A 16813-nucleotide genomic window follows, 5' to 3' on the forward strand; every position below is an offset into this window, starting at 1 on the left:
AGTCCTGGAGTCAACAGATCAGATAACAGTGTTTAGCACTAATGTGTATTCAAAAAAATTTTTTTAGTTTCCCACTTCTTTACATTGGGTTAAATTCTACAGAAGGCTTCATATACACACACAAAAAGCAGCAGAGTAGGTGCTGAAGCAGGGTGTTTTATAACTTTTCTAAGCAGTAGTCTCTTGCTAGAAATATATAGATTAAATAAGGAAAATGAAAAAATTTTAAACAACAGGCTTAGCTATTGCTGGTAAATGTAGCATACACACCAACACACTCAGGAGGACGTGTCCATTTTCCACGTTTACAAGTTATTTCTGTTGATCCTCGGAGATGATACCCACTTTTACATTCATATGCCACTTTATCCCCATTGTAATAAATTGTAGAGTCCAGGTTTGCTGTACCATTCTCAATGATGGGTGGGTCCCCACAGGCTGTCTTCTCCTTTTCTTCTGAAAAGAGACATTTTGTATACACATGTGTATAGCTACACATGCAGACTTCATTTAGGGGAAACTGATAAAGGTGTTGCTAACCTATGCATGTTGGAGGTTCTGTCCATTTTCCATTTTCACAACGTATTTCTTCTGACCCCTGGATCTCAAAATTAAGTTCACATTCTATACGAACTGTTTCTCCATGACGATAAGTCATTGAATATGTTTGAATTTTGGAGTGTAGAGGCAGAGGTGGAGGAGGACATCGATTTCTTTTTCCTGATATAAAATATCACCAGAGTTAGTCGAGTTAGTCATATAATTACAAAAAATAATGTGTGGATTTAATAAGAACCATTCCTAGATACAAGTACCATAGGAAGCATGGTAGGCAGACCCTAGGGTCACCTGTTGATCTCCACTTTTGATGTTTTTAACCTTCGCCTCTTTGTGTGATAACCTTCCCCTGTGACTTGCTTCTAATTAATGAGAGCAGCAAAGATGATGGGAGTATGTGATTACGTATGCATGATATGCAACATAGTATGGTAAGGCCATTCTTGCTGAGAGATTGTCTCCCTGCTGATTTTGATAAAAAGCAAGCACCCACATCGTGAGCTTCCCAAAGGGGGGTGGTGCAACAAGACAAGGGGCAGAGGGCTGCCTCCAGCTGGCAGCCAAGAAGAAACTGAGGCTCTCAGTTCAGCTGTCTGCAAAGCACTCAATGCTACCAATAACCACGAGTTTGAAAGCAGATTCTTCCCCAGTCCAGCCTCAGATGAGACTGAAGCCCCAGCTGAATCTTTAATTGCAGTTTGTTCAACAGGAGTGCAGAGGAGCCAGATAAGCTAGGCTCAGACTCCTACAGAAATTGTGAAATAATACAAGTGTGCTGTTTTAAGTTGCTAAATTTGTAATGCATTGTTATGCACCAATAGAAAACTAAAAAAGCAAGCAAATTAAAACAGCATTCGTTATCTCCTCTAATCCTAAAATAACTTTATTAAGCAAGGATAATTATTTCTCTCATAGATAAATAAACTGAAATTTCTGAAGTAAATAAATTAACTATTAAGTAGTGGATCTGTTCTTTTTTTTTAAGGATTTTATTTATTCATTTGATAGACAGAGATCATAAGTAAGTGCAGAGGCAGGCAGAGAGAGAGGATGAAGCAGGCTTCCTGCTGAGCAGAGAGCCCAATGCAGGACCCCAGGATCATGACCCAAGCCGAAGGCAGAGGCTTTAACCCACTGAGCCACCCAGGTGCCTCATGGATCTGTTCTTGTACCTATGACTACATGAATTAAATCTGTTCTTCAGTATTCTAAAACACAGACTGTATTAATGTCCTATTGCTGCTGTGATGAATTATTACAATTAAGTGGCTTAAAATAGCAGAAATTTATTCTCTTACAGTTCTGGGAGCCAAAAGTCCAGAATTCATTGGGCTAAAATCAAGTTGTCGGGAGAACTGCATTCCTTCTGCAAGTTTATGACTCAGCTTCTTTGCCTTTTCAAGCTTCTGGAGGCTGCATGCATTCTGAGGCACATGACCTTTCCTCCTATTATTGCTCCAACCTCTTGTCACATCTCTATTCCTCTTTTGTAGTCAGATTTCCCTCTGCCTCCCTCTTATAAAGAGGCTTGTGATTATATTGAGGGTCCACAATTAGACCCTCAGAATAATCAGAAATTATTCCTACCTCAAGATCCTTAACTTTATCACATGTGCAAAGTCCCTTTTGCTGCTTAAGTAAGGTAACATTCATTAGTTCCAGGGATTAGGATATAATTTATTTTTATTGAGCCAACTACACTACCTACGCTACATCTAATGACTATTTACTAGAGAAAATAATAGGCACGTTGGCATGCTAATTTGGATGTGGGGTGGAGTAGATATTAAGCAGGTTTGCAATTTACTTCTGTAATAAAATGCTACAATTTGCTAACTATCTTCTTCTCTACTGTTAGACCAAGTCTCTTGGGCAGGACGGGAAAATTAAAAACAAAAACAAAAACATTAATGCTATCATTTGGTGCATTTAAAGAGTTAGGATCATTCTGGGCAATCTCATCTCATGCCCCTGGTCATCTTCTTCTTTCACCCCTCCCAACATTTGCTTCAAATCTTTGCCCCCTCCTCCAAGTTCCACTTTCCTGTCTTTCTCTTGTTGATCAATAATGATATTATTTTCTATACGACAGAGTGTATATACTCTCCATCCCCTCCAATCCTCAAAATCCTATTTACCTTTCGGTTCAAATGGTATCCATCACCTCCAAAAATGCTATCCCACATCATACCAATCAAAATCTTCAGTGTTTGTTCAAATAATTTATATCTGAATTTATTATATTTGTCACATTGTGTCAATTACCTTTTTAAATTTGTTTCTTCTGCTAGGCTTGGACTTCTTTCATCTATCATTGTAGGTATGTTTAAATGGTGTGTGAATTGTCTCCCAACAGGTGATCATACTGTCTGCTTGAACATGTCCAGTGATAGAAACTTGCCATAGACATTACATTTTAGGAATACTCTTACTTGAGGATCATATTTTTCATTTTTACTCTGGGTAATATTTTTTTTTAATTTTTCTGTTCTTTACCCCACCATTTTGAAGACTGTAGTTTCACATCAGGAAATATGTGGTCAACTAAGAACCCTCACAAAACCACCAGCATGAGATAACTGAATCTGGTAATTCCCAATAAGTAAAATGTATTCATTATAATGAAAAAGTTTAAAAGTTACATCCACTCTACAAACTAATACAACCTTTAAGATTTCTTAAATTTTTCTTCAATTTCTTAAGATTAAATATTGCTGAAAATATCTAGCAATGATTTAGAAGACCATATTTATTTTTAAAAAATAGCATTCCACATAATACCCTCCATGTCATTCCACGTCATTGCAAATGGCAAGATTTCATTCTTTTTGATGGCTGAGGTCTCATAAGTCAGTCAGAGAAAGACAAATACTGTATGATTTCACTCATATGTGGAATTTAAGAAACAAAACAGATGGACCCAGGCAAAGGGAAGGAAAAATAAAATTAGACAAAAACAGAGAGGGAGGTAAACCATAAAAGACGCTGAATTCTAGGAAACAAACAAGGTTGCTGGAGGGGAGATGGGTGGGGGGATGGGGTCACTGGGTGATGGGCATTAAGGAGGGCACCTGACGTCATGAGCACTGGGTGTTGTATGCAACTGATGAATCACTAAACTCTACCTCTGAAACTGAAAAAAAAAGAAATAGCACTCAGGACAAGAATTAGATAATATCAGAAACATTTTTGCATAGAAATTAAGCTAATTAAGACACAATATTTTATTTGTATGAGTATGAAATTTTAAAAATTACCTTCACATACAGGAGATGCTGGGTACCAACCGAAGTTATAGCACTGAATTAAGTCAGATCCACTTAGATAATAATTTTTATGACAGAAAAACTGAACTACATCTCCTTCTTCGTAAGTTTGCTTTATAGGATGAAAATAACCATTTTCTATTAATCTTAAAGAAGAGCACTTTATTCCTAAAAATGAAAGCACAAATAAAATTCAAAAAATGTGTTATTTTTTCTGTTGAACAATATACCATGTCTGGAATAGAAAGGAGTAAATTTGCCATATTTTTTTACATATAACAAAAGCTTGCCAATTTCTGTATTTATTAAATATCATTAGTCTTATTCTAATTTAATTATCTGAGCAAAGAGAAATTCTTTTTCTACTTGAGAGCTTTCAATGATCAAAACCGGTGATCAGCATAATTAAAACCCGAAGCAAAAAAAAAAAAAGGTATGAAAAATGAAACATGAGTGTGACAATTTATATACACTACTGGATGAGAGAAAATTTTTTAAATGAGACTAGATTGTCCTTAAAATGAGAACCTACTGGTACATTTTGGTGTGAGAGACCATCCATATGTGTGGCATTCTACCTCCTCTGTCTTCTTTCCCCCAGTAGTGTAGTAGCCAGTAGCACACTCGTACTGTATTTTGTCCCTCACTCTGAACGTTTTCTGCGTCGTGGAATAATTCCCATGATCTAATTCAGGGACCAAACATGTTTCTAAAAAAAAAAAAAAAATCAATTTTATTTATTTTATGAACTTTTATCACTAAAGCTATAATATATTTTTTAAAGATTTTATTTATTTATTTGACAGAGAGAGATTACAAGTAGACAGAGAGGCAGGCAGAGAGAGAGAGAGAGAGAGAGAGAGAGAGAGAGGCAAGCAGGCCCCCTGCTGAGCAGAGAACCCGATGCGGGACTCGATCCCAGGACGCTGAGATCATGACCTGAGCCGAAGGCAGCGGCTTAACCCACTGAGCCACCCAGGCGCCCTAAAACTATAATATTAAAAACAAATCTCAAAATGTATTTTCAGAAAGTCTGAAGCATATTTGGCCGAATCAAACTTCAGCAAAATTGAAAAATAGCCAGTTTGCCTTTGCGTCTCTAGTTCCTGTTTTTCTTTATACATCTTGTGTCTTAATGCCACCAGTCTTCTATTCTTAAAATTCTGGTCTAGTATACTTGGCAGAAGGCCACAATTCAACTGAAGGCTTGTACAGTAACAATTTTTTGAGTCTGTGTCATTTGAGGATTTATACAATTTAAGCAACTAACAACACACTAACAAAGTATACATATTCAAATTATTGGATTATTTTAAGTATATCTGATACTGGTTTACCAATAAAGATAATGAGTGTTACCTCAAAATCCTCTCTAATAAAGGAATTAGCAATTTATATATGTTGTGAGAAATAGGCTTGAGGTTTTTTTTCATCCTATTCCATTCCATTCCAGAATTTTTTTTTTTTTTTAAGATTTCATTTACACACTTGAGAGAGAGAGATCCCAAGTGGGAGGGAGAAGCAGACTCCCTGCTGAGCAGGGAGCCGGACACGGGGGTCAATCCCAGGACTCCAGGATCATGTCCTAAGCCCGAGGTAGATGCCCTACCAACTGAGCCACCCAGGCACTCCTATTCCATTCCATACTTTTCTTTATAGTATAAAGTAGGAACTACTTCCACCTTTTAGTTATTGTGAAAATGTTGCTAGGAACATTGTTGTACAAAAGTCTGTTTGAGTCCCTGCTTTCCCTCTGGATATATACCTAGAAGTGGAATTACTGGATCCCAAGGTAAATCTATGTTTAATTTTTAGAGGAACTTCCACCAACCCAAGTGTCCACCCATGGATAATGGATAAACAAAATGTCTATAGATGATCTGTCTATCTATATACACACAATAAAATATTATTTAGCCATAAAAAGAACGTAAATTCTCATGCATGCTACAACATAGATGAACCTTGACTTCATTATGCTAAGTGAAGTAAGTCAGACGACACAAAAGGATAATATTGCGTGACCCTTCTTATACAAAATACTTAAAATAAGGAAATTGATAGAGACAGAAAATAGAAGTTACCAGATACTGGGGTAGGGTGGGGGATAGACAGGTTTATTGTTTAATGGGTACAAGTTTCTGTTTGGGTTGATGAAGAAGAAATAATGGTGATGAAGAAGAAATAATGGTGATGGTTATACAACATTGTGAATGTACGAAGGCTCCTGAATTGTACACTTAAAAATAGTTAAAATTTCATGTTATGTATATTTTATTGCAATAAAAAAAAAGATCAGGGGTTGCCAATGGTTGGCAGAAGGAAAAATGGATGAACAGGTGGAACACACAGGATTCATGGGCATTGAAACTATTTTGTATGATATCTCAGTGGTAGATACATGTTATTATACATTGGACAAAATCCACAGCATGTATAACACAAAGAATGAACCCTAAGGTATGAACTTTGGTTAATGCAGCAAATATACCACACTAAATGCAAAATGTTAATAGTAGGGGAAATCAAATGTGGCCAAGGACAGGAAGTGGTATATGGGAATTCTCTGTACTAGCTGTCCAATATTTCTGCAAATCTAAGACTGCTCTAAAAATAAGTGTATTGATATTAAAAAAAAAAAAAAAACTAAATAAGAACTAGTGGAGTAGGTGAATTGTGGGAGTTGGGAACTCGTGGATGGAAACACCTAACATTTAAGAAAAACAATATGATATGAACTTCTTGCCTTTACAGACATACAAAAAATCAATTATATTAAATAAAAATGACTATCAATATAAGAAAGTACTAGTTTTTTTAATCTTTATCTTTAGTTTTAGGAAATGATTCTTTTTTTGTAGCACAAAATTTTTTAATAATAAGCATTATGACAAAAATATGTCCTCATAATTGTTAGAAACATATGCAAAAAAACTATAAATTAGCCTAAAAAAAAGGCAATCTGAATCAATTTTACTCGATTTAGGAAATGATTCTTAAACACATACCATGTTCCTTCCTACAGGTAGGTTGAGAAGACCATCCATCAGCAAGACATTGAACTACTTCTTCATCCTTTCCTCCAGTGGTTTTATATCCTGAATTACAACTATAACGCATGTTCTCTTGAATTTTGTACATTAATTTTACATCAGAGATGTAACCATTTCTCAACTCAGGCTTAACGCATTTTTCTATGGGGAAAAAAAAATCTTTGCTTAATTTGGTGAAATTAAACTTGTCTTTTACTTGTAAAACTAAGGCAAAAGTTTAATATTTTTCTTGGAATTTAAAGGACAGAGAAAAATTTCACTTCAGAATTCCTTGATTTGATTTAATTTTGGAATTATCCTGCGTATTCTAAATCAAATTTCTTAAAAAACTGATTCAACTTGACAATGACATTCTTTGTATTTATTAACTTCAGTTCTTATTGTGACTCCCACCCCTATCACATCTACTTTTAGAAATCATAATAGAACTCTTCTCCTAATTGTCATTAATGACAAATAGAAGGAATTTCATTTGGGTTGACTTCCTAATATTTAAAATCTACTGTGTTTGACAAGTTTCAACACCATGTAACAAAAGCACACACCTAACTTATGGGTCCTTAAATAAGTCTGCAGATACCTTAAGATGAAAACTACGTTCATTTTTTTTTAACTCAGCAAATGATCACCTAGCTGTACAGTAAGTCTGTGTAGCCTATCCCCAGTCAGTCCGTGTAGACCGTGACTGAATCATAGACCTGTTACTCAAAACCTTTGAGTTTGCAGTTATTTTTTTTAGCAGATGCTTGCAACAGTTAGATAATAAATATACCTCAGCACTGAATGAGCTCAGTAATTTTTTTAAGCCCTACTATTAGAAGCCAAGAAATATATATGGATTACCTCAGTGAAGCAGGTCTATGCCCACTTTATAGATGAGAAGCTTAGGCTCACAATGTTCTCTCCCCAGTGAGGGAGCATAATTCAAATACAGGCAGGTTAACTGCAGAGGTTCTATCTTAACAATTAGACTACATGCTAAACCTGAGCTCTTCTTTCTGGTTCCGATTTCAAAGCTCCTGCTAATGTTTCATTTATTTTTAAACTCTATATATTAATCAATCTTTCTTTCTCTCTTCCTTTCTTTCTTTCTTACTCTCTTTCTTTCTGTGGTCTATGTTAATACTAAAAGTGCAATGCTTAAATTTATGGTCTGTTCTCCAGTCATGGGAAGGATAATTATCCTACATGGATATGCTCACTATACATACCAAGCACCATCATACTCATTTCCTCCTCGAAATGAAAAAGAGGCCCAACTGAAACCTCTACTCTGTAAAACAGAGCTTAGAGAGTCCTTTCTTTGTTCAAGAGAGGTCAGCTGATCTAATGAAAGCCCATTAATAGTTTGCCTATAGGGTAGCCTGGCATGAAATAATGAGATGAACCAATCAGATTTCTTTTTTCTAAATTTGAACTCAAAATTCAGAAAACACATTTTTCTGAATCTATGGGAAAAGGAGTTGGCACACAAAGAAGAGAGAAGTTTTTCAAAGGATAAAACACTAGAGGAACAATCGTATTCTTCCTAAGTCCGGTGTCAAGCATTTTTCTGGCTTCCTATGCACTATTATCTGTATAAGTTCCTCATTCCTTAAAGTAACTCATTTGCATCTGTTTCTTACAGTATTATAATACCATTTTCAGTAAGTATCCATATTCTCTTTACAGGCACTCTAAAGAACAAAGACAATAACATTTTAATAAGAATTACTATATCCAGAATTTCAGAATATGCCTTCATTTTGTAAAAGAAAGAATGGGTCGGCAATTTCTTCTTCTCTACCAAAAGGTTTCACCACCCACCAGATTTTCTTGGACCTTTATGAACGGATCTCCTTAAATATTATAAATACTTTGTGGACATAACCCACACACTCACTGTAGCAACATGGTTCTGGAGACCAGCCCTCTCGGGTACATGTGACTTCTGCCTCTTGTTTCCCAGTTTCAGTTGTATAACCAGCCAAGCAGGAAAACAACAGTTTTTCATTTATTTTCATTGGAAAGTAATAGCTTTTAAAAGAATAGTAATAGTAGGCAATCCTTCCATTTTCCACACTAGGAAGACCACAGGGTTTCTCTGAAATGAGTAAATATCAAGCTGAAAACAGAAAGGTATATCTAAAACCATAGGATGTGTGATCAAATGGCAGCAAATTTTAAAGTTCAAAGTGTTTGAAGCCACCTGGACCAGTACTTATTTTTATTACCTCACTTTTTAAGGGACTTCTGTGGCAATGTTTTCCAATCAGAATTAATCTACTAGCAACCCCAATAACCAATTGTCAGAATAAAACTGGTCAAGCGACTTCCTCAGGGAAGCTTTCCCTAACTTTGTAAAACAGCACTTTCTAATAGAAATATAATGCAAGCCACATATGTAATTTTAAAATTTCTAGTAGTCACATTAATAAAAGGAACAGTTGAAGTTAATTTTAATAATAGATTTTATTTAACCCATTAAAATATTAATAAGGTTTTTCATTTTTTTTCTTACTAGTCTGAACTTGAGTATATTTATACTTACAGCACTCCCAACTTCGACTAACCACATTTCAATAGCTGTATGCAGCTAGTGGCCACCATATTGGACCACAGAGTTTAGAGTAGATGAAGTTCCACTTAAGATATGCAAACCCACAAAATTTTGGAATGAATGGCTTTTTTTAAAAAAAAGAAATAGACAGACAACTAATTAAAAAATAAATAAAAGACTTCAGCAAGAGCTTTACAAAACAGGAAATATATGTGGTCACAGACTTCATAAAAAGTACTCAGCTTTCTTTGGCAATATTAAAGCAGAATATACACGTACTTATTTTTTAAAAAGCACTCATCCCTTATGAACACTGATGCAAAGGTTCTCAGCAAAACACTAGCAAACAGAATTCAGCAGCATATTAAAAGGACCAATGAGCAAGTAGATTTTGTCCCTGGAATGCAAGGATGGTTCAACATGTGAAAACTGGTCAATGGTATATATCACATCAATAAAATGAAAGAAGGAATAAAAGTATTCTTCTGTCCACCCAACAACATGTAAAAGAATGTTCATATCAGCACTATTTATGTAGTTCCAAACTGGAAACAAGCCAAATGCCCATTCATGGAAGAAAAGATAAACACATTTTAGACATGCATTCAGAGGAATATTACACAACAATACAATGCTGAATGTCATGCAGCAGTGGTGAATGTTCGATAGTGAATCTCACAAACATATTATTCAGTAAAAGAAGCCTGTCACACGTAAGTAAACATTACATGTACTGACATACATTTTTATTGAGGTATAATTGATGTATAACATTTTATTAGTTTGGGTATACAGCACAATGATTTCACGTATATATTTGCACATATTGCAAAATCATCTCACAATAAATCTAGCTGACATCTGTCACCACACACTTATAATTTTTTTTCCTTTGATGAACACTTTTAGGATCTGCTCTCTTAGCAACTTTTAAATAGACAATACAGTTTTGTTAACACACATGTGAACACATACAGGGCAAATTGTGACAAAGAAATAAGGTGATTATAGGATACATTCATTAAGAGTTATTTGTGGTTAGAAGGAAATTAGAAGTAATGATATGTCCATCACAAGGAAGATAGAAAAGTAAAATATATGAAACACTATGCACAGTTAAAAGCAAGAGAATAGATTCAGCAACACGGGAATATATTTAAAAGGTAGCAAGTAAAACAAAACAGTAAGGAGATCAAACTGATGGCAAGCTTTCATTTATGTGACTATAAAGCACATACACAAACAAGACATAGTTCAGAAAGATAGTTACATATATATGAATATGTCAAATACACAACAGTGACTCCCAGTTTGGTGCTAGGGGAAATGGAATTCAGGGTCAGGGATATAGGGAGGAAATGTATAAATAAAGCAAAAGTGGAACATTTCATAGGCCAATGATGATTGAATGTTATAAAATGAGAGGTACCATTAATTCAATTCTTGCCCTTATTGTTCCTAATGGGGTGAGGGAAAGCATGGAAATATGAGATTATGGTTAGCTTTTTTGTCTGTTTGTTTGAGTAAAAGGAGATTATAACCATATAATAACTAGGAAATTATCTGGAAAACGCAATGTCTTCTATTTAAAATATTTTATTTATTTGTCAGAGAGAGAGAGAGCACAAGTAGGAGGCATGGCAAGCAGAGGAGAAGCAGGCTCCCCCCTGAGCAAGGAGCCCGATATGGGACTCCATCCCAGGACCCTGGGACCATGACTGAGCTGGAGGTAGATGCTTAACCAGCTGAGCCACCCAGGCATCCTGAGGAAAATGTAATATCTTCGTGGTATATAGATGTAGAGAACTATATCAGCTGATTTTTCCCTATTTAGAAAAATAAAACCAAAGGAAATAATTCATGCAAAAGTTATCTTATTGTAGAATTGAATGTATCAAATAAGATGAATTCTATTTATTTCACTTTCATAATTTTAACTGCAGACACTTTTTTGGTAGGAAATTTATAGTAAACTATTACCTAAAAGGCAATTATAGGGACACCGGGGTGGCTCAGTTGGTTAAGCGGCTGCCTTTGGCTCAGGTCATGATCCTGGCATCTTGGTATCGAGTCCCACATCGGGCTCCTTGCTTGGCAGGGAGCCTACTTCTCCCTCTGCCTCTGCTGCCACTCTGCCTGCCTGTGTTCCCTCTCTCTCTGACAAATAAATAAATAAAATCTTAAAAAAAAAAGGCAATTATAATTCATAGGATATTTTATCTCAACAAATTTCCAAAAGTGTTTATTTTAGAAAAGTCTTATTGCTGTGTGGTTTCCTCATTTGTATATTTACTCTTGCTGACACCTAATTATCCTTTCTTGTTTCTTATCTCTACAGCCTAATAACACTACTAACTATTCCTAAATAACCCACACTTGCACATTGCCTGTCTCACTCAACTTATTCACACACCAGGCAATCTGGCTATAAAGATTTCTAAGAGTTAAGAAGTCCGCGTGTACTAATTTGTCTGCACAGTCCTAACTTATACTGTTGTCTCATATAACTATTAATAGAGTTCCATTTCATCCTCAAAAGTTTATCTGCATAATCAATTATACAGTCTTCCTCCTAATCACTACAAAATTTCAACCACTGAATAAATTAGGATAAAAATCAAAGGGTAAAGATTCCAAAATCTTGATGATTCTTGGATATTTCTTTTTTAAATTTCCAACACTAAGCTCTCACTTTATGAACAGAGAATTAAAATTGTACAAGCTATGCAGAATTAGGAATAAATTCTAGTATGAAATTAGAATTAAGGTTAACATACGACTTCTACTCAGTGGTACTGTTAGACTGAAAACCCTTCCAAGTTTTTAGATTCCTCATCTCCTATGCCACAAAACCTAGAGATACAAAGCTGTTTTCTTCTTTTTTGTCTTGTGTTGTTTTTCTAAGTTTGTCATTATAAGAATAATTTACTAGTTATGCCCAAAGGAAAAAAAATCTGCCTAAATATTTATAACAATTATAAGAAGTATGCTTTTCATAAAGTTGATACGCAAATGAAAGACTATTAATAAAAGTTCAAGTTAAATGAATTTTAGAATTTCCCTTTATAATTTTTAGAGAATAAAGATGATGAAAAATTAATTTTACCTTCTGCATAGAGTTCTCCTGAGATGATTAATATGATGATAAAAACCAACTCTTTCATCCTCATTGTCAATGATGTGCCCAACAAGGATTTTAACAATTCTAAAGTACTATGGACTCATAAGTACACAATACTTTGCCTGAAGAAAAAGTTAATTATTGACAACATCTGTCAAAGTGTCTTTGTAACAAAACTTTTATTTCATTTAAAATATTTTCAAATAATACTAAAATAACATGACTATGTTAATTGACAATACTTTTCATGCCAGAGTCCAATAAAAACGTGATAACTTGTAAGGGCAACAATAGCAGCAGCACAAATCATTAACTCAGACTGCATTAAATCAAGGTAAATTTTCAACTTCAATTCCCTATTGTAAGTCCATGGAGTAAAGTTCACCTGTGGCCATTGATTTGTTTGCCACCATTGATCAAATGGAGAGATGAACTTAGAAACATGAGATAATGGATACCTCATGTTAAAACACAGTGTTGTCTAGGTTACATTTCTTAAAGAGAAAAATGACCTACTTGTCTCAAGCAATGATAAAACTATATTATTGATAGTAATGTCTAATATTTAGTGTTTGTGATCTGTGGTGGGTGATGAAATCAGCACTGTGCTATATTATCATTCATGTTGAAAATGTTTTGAATGACCACTATATACCGGGTCATGCTCTAATCTTGGGTATACAGCAGTGGAAAAAAAGTTTAAAATTACTGTCCTCATGGAGTTTAAATTCTAATGGGTTTTAATTTAAACTATAAAATAATCTAGTGAGGTGAGAGCTGTTACTATTTTCATTTTGTAACTTTTTATTAAAATAAAATATATTCAGAGAAAAGTACAAATGCCATAGTAGCACAGAACAATGAATCCTTACCGGGTGTACACATCTCACAATAAGAAACAGAATAGACCAAAATCTCATAGGTTGTGAATTGAGTCCCACATCTGGGCTCATTGTTTCATGAGGAGTCCGCTGTAATACTCTCTTCCCCTCCCCCACCTCCCCACCAGCACCCCCTGTAAGCTCGCTTTCTCTTTTTCCTCTCTCTGTAGCCATGGTATTTTATAATGCTCCTTTTGGTTTAATTTTTAACCAATGAATATAAAATAAATCCTTGTGAACAGTCAGGTAAGTACACAACCTCATTTTTTAAAAAAAGATTTTATTTGAGAGCGCGCGCCCAGATGCGCGCTCGCGGTTGTGGGGGAGGGGCAGAGAGAAAGAGACAAGCAGACCCCCACACTGAGCAGGAGCTGGATTCAGGCTCAATCCCAGGACCTTGGGATCCTGACCTGAGCTCAGGGCAGGTGTTTAACTGACTGAGCCACCCAGGTGCCCCACAACCTCATTTTTCCCCAGAGAGTTGCCATGTTCCAATTACTTATCAAATAATTCATGTTTTTTGCCACTGATCTGAATTTCCACCTTTCTTATATGTTAACCTCTTATATGCTTCAGCATCTACTCATGTTTTTTAGTACTATACTTTCAGCTACCCTAGCTATAGAACATATACGAGCATTTAATAAATGTAGTCCTTACACTGTAGTCTTCCTTTGCAGAAATTTCCTGTCTGGTGCTGCTTGCTTATTTACTGTTGATGTACTACAGGTTGAGAGGAAGACTTTGGAGTAATTCAGCTCTGTCTTATAATCTCAATATCCAGATTGTGACTTTGGAAAATGAGAACTCATTTGAATCTACATTTCTACATTTCTAAAATAATGATAAAAATAGTAGCTACCTCAAGCATGTTGTGGAAATTCTGCTGAGGATAATTTAGTACTCCACATTTTGCTGATCCCTAAAAGAGGTCGTTATTAAAAAGTGGTTTTAGAACAAAATCTTAAGCCAAATTTCATATATATTCCAAGGAAGTATATCTCAATTCAGGCGGAAAAGGGGGTAATAATACATTTAGTGGAAAAAATAAAAGATAATAAAGGTAAACTTATAGATGTGTCATTCTTTCTAATTCTCTTCCTTCTTTTTTCCTTCATTATCTCTCAAACTCATCTGTCAATAACAAAACTCTAAAATCTCTCTACTTCATATAGTATGTTATTTATATAACTGAGTATATTCTATGAACTATATACATACTTGACAAAATACCATTTCTATCCAACATTTTTCCAAAATTGGCATATTAGGGGTAAACAATGAAAAGTTTGACTCACGTCTCTTATTTTTATCTTCTGTAACGTTTGCTTAATGCATGCCAAAGTACACTTCCAAGACTTTAGGACACCATGGTTCTTGTACCAACCTAGATTTTTCCTGTCTGGTGCTGCTTGCTTATTTACTGTTGATGTACTACAGGTTGAGAGGAAGACTTTGGAGTAACTCAGCTCTGTCTTATAATCTGAGGCATGCTCAGAAAAAAAACAGATGTCAAAAGTGAATGTCATAAAGCAGAAGCCACATTTATGTTGGTTCTACCATTTTGTCCAATTTGAACAGTCCTGGGAGAACATGGCTTTAGTGAAACTGCTGCAGCAGAAGCCCGAGACTCTTGTGTTTCCCTTCATGGATGTTAAGGGACAAGTTATGAGTATTTACTATAGATAGCAAATACAGTAAATATGGTATGGTCCTGAGCCCAGCATTGTGAGGTGTCTTCCTGATTCAGCTTCAAGATCACGACAGCAACAGCAGATGCCCAGGCCGGTTTTGTAGTGTGCAACTAGGAGTACTGGGAGCATATAGACATGTGGGGCAACATCAAAAAGGATATCATACATTTAATTGGAGCCCCAGTGTAACACTGATAGAAATTAAGGGAAAGGGAAAATCTTGATAATATTACGAGGAAAAAAAACCCTACATTACTTTCACACAAGCAATAATAGGACTGATAATCTTCTTAGTGTAAGTGATAAAAACAAGGAGAAAGCGGAATAACATCTTTAATTGTTATATGAAAATTACTGCCTATCTAGAATGCTATAACTACTAAAATTGTTTTCAAAAATAAAAGTGTTTTCAAGTAAATAAAAATGTAAAGAGTATGTTAATAGTAGAACTCCACTCAAAGAATAGCTAAATGCAGTGCTGTAGACTAAAGGAAAATGAAACATGATAATTCAGGAAGGAAATAAGAGCAAAGAATATGGGGTAGGGTCAGGAGCTTAGGTCTGTGGGTAAATATAAGAGAATATTAACTATACAAAAGAAAACCAATAATGCTTACATGACAAAAAAAAAAAAATAGAATTAAAATACATGGCATCAATAATGCAAAAGCCAGGAGTGAAGAAATGGACTCAATGTGCTCTATGTTTCTAGAACTCTCAAGGAAATTGTAGAAGTAATAATGCCTACTTAATTATCAACCTCAAGTTTCAGTAATAAAATTTCTAGGTTAACCACTGCAGAGTAATGTTAAAAAAATGTGTAACTAACAGATTAAAGGGATAAAAGTAATCACAAAAAACTCACACTTGATTATCCTAATTAAAGATAATAAAGTAGAAAAGAAGGAACAAAAACTGGTCAGTCAGATTTCTGCTTATGATCCAGATGGAATAATAGGAACTGGATATACCCCCACCCCACCTGAAACAACATTAAAAAAAAAAAAAAAAAGAAAGAAAAGACAAAAAAAAGACAAAATTTTAAAAACAATAGTTTTTAAGACATTGGAGATTAGGCAATGAAATGAGCCCTTGATCATCCCAGCCTACTGCCTGAGGGTTTCCTGCCACGCTAGATAGTATGGTGGTCTTCCTGAGGTGAGGAGATGGAGCTGAGAATTATGAAACCAGAGCAGGTAGGATTCAGAGTGCAAGTACAGGAGAGAAGAGAACTGTACGGACAGATCTGCAGAGCTTCTGCATTAGGTTTTTAGCTTAGCACTGACAGAACATCTAAATGAAAAACATATCAGAAGCCAAGGAAGAATCATCTGAGGGGATTAAAGGGAAGAATGCCTGGAGTTCACTTGGAATTGGGGAGAATTCCTGTTCTCACAAGTCAGAGTGCATCTCTTCATGATTTACATGGCATTAATAGGGCTCTGAGGTTTTTACCTCAGCAGCAGGGGAAAAACTGGTCTTGCAGCAGAGTTTAAAGCAAGAGCTTGCAGCAGCAGAACTTAAAGCAAGACCAGATAAGATCAGTTTCCAGGTAAACCAACTGAATTCCAGAACAAATTCAAAAGTATTGTAAGAGTACAAAATTATCCAATACATCAAAGATGTAAAATTCACAATGTCCCCAACAGAGAGAATGCAGAGAAAATAAAATAATATTTGAAGAAATAATAGCTGAACATT

The 16813-nt window shown here is 35.2% G+C and overlaps 1 protein-coding gene across 2 annotated transcripts in view; it reads right to left on the minus strand.

The window, feature by feature from the left end:
* The window catches only part of F13B (coagulation factor XIII B chain), a 29137-nt gene extending 16391 nt beyond the window's left edge, over window positions 1-12746 (minus strand). Inside the window, exons 1-7 of one of the 2 annotated variants that reach the window (XM_082751175.1) lie at window positions 12523-12746; window positions 8760-8960; window positions 6833-7018; window positions 4357-4533; window positions 3816-3992; window positions 541-720; window positions 271-453 (exon numbers count right to left, since the gene is read on the minus strand). In XM_082751175.1, coding sequence (XP_082607301.1) covers window positions 271-453; window positions 541-720; window positions 3816-3992; window positions 4357-4533; window positions 6833-7018; window positions 8760-8960; window positions 12523-12586 — 1168 coding nt within the window. In that variant the 5' untranslated portion in view covers window positions 12587-12746. Of the gene's footprint in view, window positions 1-270; window positions 457-540; window positions 721-3815; window positions 3993-4356; window positions 4534-6832; window positions 7019-8759; window positions 8961-12522 lie in introns of both variants that reach the window. The other variant, XM_082751174.1, reaches the window with a different exon arrangement.
* Between the last annotated feature and the right edge of the window lie 4067 nt (window positions 12747-16813).

This window comes from Mustela nivalis, assembly GCF_964662115.1.
Source record: "Mustela nivalis genome assembly, contig: HAP1_SCAFFOLD_2638, whole genome shotgun sequence".
In the NCBI taxonomy this organism is placed as follows: domain Eukaryota; kingdom Metazoa; phylum Chordata; class Mammalia; order Carnivora; family Mustelidae; genus Mustela; species Mustela nivalis.